This window comes from Hipposideros armiger, unplaced genomic scaffold, assembly GCF_001890085.2.
Source record: "Hipposideros armiger isolate ML-2016 unplaced genomic scaffold, ASM189008v1 scaffold_181, whole genome shotgun sequence".
NCBI lineage: Eukaryota > Metazoa > Chordata > Mammalia > Chiroptera > Hipposideridae > Hipposideros > Hipposideros armiger.
Genome location: NW_017731531.1, coordinates 105,133 through 110,899, shown reverse-complemented (window position 1 = coordinate 110,899; position 5,767 = coordinate 105,133). Strand labels below are relative to the sequence as shown.

The 5,767-nt window shown below is 38.8% G+C and overlaps 1 protein-coding gene across 1 annotated transcript in view; it reads right to left on the bottom strand.

The window, feature by feature from the left end:
- The window catches only part of SAAL1 (serum amyloid A like 1), a 35,575-nt gene that overhangs the window by 24,479 nt on the left and 5,329 nt on the right, over nt 1-5,767 (bottom strand). Inside the window, exon 3 of the mRNA XM_019652529.1 lies at nt 2,906-2,989. Within this exon, the coding sequence (XP_019508074.1) occupies nt 2,906-2,989 (84 nt within the window). The remainder of the gene's footprint in view (nt 1-2,905; nt 2,990-5,767) is intronic.

Genomic DNA, 5,767 nt, shown 5'->3' with positions numbered 1-5,767 from the left:
AAAGAAAGCACCCTGGTTGTTGCACAAAGTGAGAGAATAGGATGAGATAAACACAGCAGGTAAAAAGGATCAGGATTAAGGGCCCTCAATGACATATGGAAGAGTTCAACTTAGGAGGTTATGTGAAGCCATGAAGGTCCTCAAGGAAGGAGACAACATACTGCAACAATATTTTAGGAAGATAACTCTGACAACAAAATGCATATTGCATGATAGTGGAAAAACTTTAAAAGACGTTAATAACCTCAGTAATAACAACTAATGTTTATTTAGCACTTACTATGCCCAAGTACTACTCTAAGCACTCTCCATGTATCATTTCATATAATAATTTATGAGGTAGGTGCTATTATTATCCCAATTTTTCAGATGAGGACACTAAAGCACAAAGAAGTTAAGCAACTTGCCCAAGATCTCCAACTCGGAACTAGCAGAGATCCAGAGCTTGAGCATTTAACCACTATACCATATTGCAAGAAGATGAGAGCAAAGGGAGAAAGCAGCTGAACCTGACTCTAGGTTTCAAGTTGCTTCATTTCTCTAGTTGGAGATATTGGTCCCACAGACAGGAAAATTGGAAAAGAATGTAGGAAAGGACACAAAGCGTTTAGTCAGGATAGTGTTTCCAAAGTGGCTGGAACATAAAAACTACTCATGAAGCGTGTTAAAAATACAGATTTCCAAGTCCCACCTCAGAAGTACTGAATCAGAATCAGCAGGGTAGGACCTGGGAAGCTACTCATTACCAAGCACACCATGTGATTTTTATGCTCCAATAAGTATGACAATCGCTCATAATTTGTGTAGCATTTTGGGTTGGAAAATGAAGCATGCAAGTAGAGAATGCCTGAAAAAAGATGGAGATGTGACACCAGAAATCAGAAGGGAGGTCGGAGCACAGGCAGATCTGCAACTTAAAGGTATAAAGAGAGGATGAGCTCACTAAGGAAATGGGTAGAAAGAGGACAAGGGACCTGGGTCAACACCTTAGGAGGAGTCCACACTCAACTTGTAGGAAGAAAGCAAAACGGCGATAAAAGTGACAGAGATGTGACTGAAGAGGTGAGACCAAGAGGAGGAGGGGGCACCAAAGCTACAAGAGTGCAGAGTTTCAATAAAATGTGGTGATCCAATGTTGGGAAAAGATGAAAAGAGTAGGGGCGGGAAGGAAACATACACATTTCCCTTACAAACTAAAGAGGGAATAGTTGAACTTCCAATCAAAGGCCAAGTTTCTCAGTCTCAGTTGCTCAGTGGAATGAGGGGAACTTTAAAAGCTGTCTGGAGCCTCACACTTGGAGATTATGTTTTAACTCATCTGGGTATGGCCTGACTCAGGATTTTTAGAAGCTCACTACAGCAAAGCTTCTCAAAATATGGGCCCTGGTCCAGAGCGCTAGCATCACCTGGGAAGGTGTTCGAAGTCCTTGATCCTACCCCAAATCTCCTGGGTGAAACTCTGGGGGTGTGCTCAGTACTCAGCGATTCTGGGACCGCTTAAGTGTGAGTCCTAGGTGGTTCTAAAGTGTGGCCAAGGCTGAGAATCACTGCTACAGACAGGTTGTGGCTCACAGACAAATACATATAATGATATGTCTAATTCCTGAAAGGTGACATTCCTGACATAAGCTTATTTTCTTTAAGTACTAATCATAAATCAATGTACTTAAGTTAAAAAAAAATTCAGGAGAAAATCATGTAACTGTCAAATGTTTATATTAATATAATAACCCAAAGAAAAAGTGGTTCATCAGTTCATCAGGCCCCAATTCAGGTGGAGCACTGTACTAAATAAATTTTAATTCAACATTCAATTTGTAAAAATATGCTATAGAGTTCTCCACTTCATAATTGCAAAGAAAGAGAGAGAATACAATACACTGGTTTTACTGAATGACAGGCTAGGCTCCAATCCCAGCTCCATTCTTTCCTAGTTGTAGGACCTTGGACAAATCTCTTAACCTGAGACTTAGTTCTTTTATTTGTGAAGTGAAGATAAATGCCTAATAGAGTAGTAAAACCAAATACTCAGTTATAAGTTATTCGTAATTATAATTACTTAATAGATATTTATTAATCACCTACAATATGCATAGCTCACAGCAACCCAAATAGCGCTAAACCACAATCCGCTGCACAGAACATAAAGACTAAATGAGAAATACAGATAATTGTTTGGGGAGTTTACTATCAGCAGTGGCCACTGAGACCTTACTTATTTGAGAAGGATTGGCAGAAAAGTACCACCTTGGAAAACAGATGTGAATACTGAGGGGACAGAAGGTATACAAAGTGAGACACAGAGATAACAATGAATACAGTAAGATACAGGCCACGTCTACTCCTGAGACAAGGAGTAGACAGGCCTTGCTAAATTAGGACCATCTGGAGGGTAGATTTTATGCAGGAAAGATGAATTAGACTCAGATTATAGAAAATCCTGAGCAAGAGGCTGAGTTTAGAATAAACGTTTTTAAGCATGAAGGGTTTTATGAATTAAAAAAGAGCAATAAACAGAAGTGGGAGGTCCGGGCACCGCTTTCTGCCCTCCTACATATTAACGGCATGACTTCGGTTTTGCTTATTGGTTTCCATAGCTGTTAAATGAAAGTACTGATCTCTCTGGCCCAGCCCAAATCTAAAATTCTAGGATTCTAATCATTTTAAATAGCGTATTACCTAGTACCTGGTAACATTCAATACACATCTGCACACTGATTTGTAGCCAGTAAGAAAATTAAAGTGAAAAAAACGAAAGACTACCTATTGGGTTGTCGGAAAAGTGATGACCTATTTTTTTCTATGTTTTTCATTGCAAAATTGCATCATGACTTTTCCGACAATCCAACAGCATTAACTGCCATTATTATTCCAAAGAGGAGGCTATAAAAATGTACATACTTACCCTTAATCGAGGACATTTGGATTTGGCTAATACTCCCATAAATATGTCAGGAGCATTAAATTCTTGGAGAAATAAAGCCACATCCTGAAAATAAAAATAATTATTAACTTGGATATTGACTATTCCTCTTTAAACCCCACAGCTTAGGTAACCATAAGAAAATTAATTCCATATATACCTTCTTTCAGGCACAGGGAAAAAGTTAGGAATTGTGTCAACAGACAAAAGTAATGTTAGAAAATCTTTCTGGAATATGGTCCCAAGGCAATGGAACAATTTCATAAACAAACCTAAACTAATTGTGATATTCTCAAGAGTCATCCTCTTCTTTCTGCCTTGAATGTATTTACCTTAATGATCTACCTACCCACCAAGAATTCTCACTAACTCATTCCAACACATTTGCTGATTGCCAGGTATCATCCTGGAAGTTGGAGATAAGGAAAAAGTAAAACTCCTATTCCCTGTCTTCTAAGAGCTTAAAACATGATAGGGGAAACAGGGGAAAACTCCTATTAGGTCATGCCCAAAATCAGTACTTGTGCTTTTAAAATCCTCAATAGAAAAAAAGTCTGATCGCAGTGTAACTGCAACAGCTTCATACCTTCTTCCTATAGCGTTTGCCCAATCGACAGCACATACAGGGACACACTATACAGGTGAAGGAACAGGAAGTGAACATAGGACTCAATCTTGTTAGAAATGTGGGTCCCAACACTAAATCAGTTAGCTGTGGAGATTTGTGTTGTAAAATACTTAAAAATTTCCTGGCTGTCTATTGCCTCGGATTTTTACCAAACTTGAGGTGTATATTTATGATAGCTTAACTTAAAACACAGGCTAGATGTCTTACGTGAAAATGTACTTCAAAGGGCCCTGAAGGCACCTCAGGGCAGCTGAAACCTGGGTAATCTGCATAGTTGTTGAGTGGGAGAGACATCCTGTACTTACTAAGAGACCACGGTCAGAGAAAACAGCATTTTCAAAGATACCCTCCAAACTGAAAGTCACAACAGCAGATGCTCTGCACTCTAAATGATCAAGCTATCTGTCATGTTGGCAACTCTTTATAGCATGCAGGGACTTACTTATTTAATGATAGTTAATAATTCCTGGAGTAGCACAGGATGGCCTAACAATATGAACACTGACAACAGTAATGACAATTCACATTTATTGAACAAGTATTAAACGCCAGGCACAGTAAAGTAGTTTGCATACGATCTCATTTAATTCTCAAAACAACCCTATGAAGTAGTGATTATTATTAGTCCCATCACACTAATAAACTGAGGTTTTAAAAAGGTTAAGCAACCTGCCCAAGATTAACCAGTATAACAGAGCCAGGATTTGAAGCCAGGTGAGTATGACTCAAGGCCATGCTCTTAACCAGCACACCACGTATTCACTCATTCATTCTTCACCACATATTTACTGAAAAACCCAAGTGATAAGCACTGTTTTAGTCTCTAGGGACACATCAGTTAGTTAGGTCTCAGTGTTAGGTCTTACATGTTAGTAAGGTCTCAGTGCCATGGAGTTTTCATTCTAGAGGGATGAACACACAATAAACACATAAACAACTAAACTACATAATTTCTAAGTGGTACAAAGAAGATAAACAAGACGGTGCGTGCTAGAAGCTAAGAAATGGGGGGAGAGGGGCTACTTTAGATATATCAGAGACGGTATCTCTGAAAAGGTGACATTACACTTTTAAGAGAAGGAACTTAAATTTATCACAGGATACAGAGGCTCAAAACAATCACTGAATAACAAGTAAGTGTTATGCAACAGTGAACAGGTTCTGCCTGGAGCATCTGGGGAAGGGTCACCGAGGAGGTGACATGTAAGCTGGGCCATAAAAAGTGAGAAAGATTTCATGAGCTGAAGGCCATTCCAGGCAGAGCACGGCACGGACCCATGAAAATATGCAGGAAGTTCTGAAAGTCGCTGCTCAAACACTGAGTGGTAGAGGATAAGGCTGAGACGTAGTCTCACTGGAGAGACTTTATGCCAGTGATCAGCGGGCAGCTCACTTCTCTACAGATGCTTCAAGCATTGCCGTGAGAGGGTGAGGAGGAGGCCAAGAACACGACTCTGCCCTCCACCAACAATCTCATTCAAACGGCAGCTCTGTTTCACCTATTTTGTATTTCAGGGTTTCACACTAAGGTTTCATTTGAAAAGTGGGCTCTATTTTTTTTTTTAATTCTTTTAAACCATAGCTTCTCAATAATTATAGAACAAGTAGAAAGAAGACTTGAAGAATCCTCTCAACAACTTGATCTAATTGACATTTATAGGACACTCCACGCAGTAACTGCAGAATACACTTTCTTTTTAAGTGAACATGGAATGTTTACCAAGACAGACCATATTGTGGGCCATAAAACACGTCTCAATACATTTAAAAGGCTTCAGTGTTCACTACTGCAGTAACTGAAAGATATCAGAAAAATTCCTAAATATTTGAAAACTAAATAATGTACTGCCAAATAACTCATTAACCAAAGAGAAATTAAGGAAAATCAGAAAGTATTCTGAACTAAATAAAATGAAACACAACATATCAGAAATTGTGGAGTACTGCTAAAGCAATATTTAGAGGAAAGTTTATAGTGTAAAATGCTGTATTGAAAAAGAATGGTCTCAAATCAAGGACCTTAGCTTCCACCTTAAGAAATTAGAAAAAGAACAAATTAAACCAGAGTAAGCAGAAGAAAATAATGAAGATCAAAATGAAAACCATATGAAACAAAAAACAGTAAAACAATAGAGAAAAAAAAACAATAAAACCAAAAGCTGGGCCGGCCAAGTGGCACGATGGTTAAGAGCTGGTTTGGGATGCCAGAGGGCCCC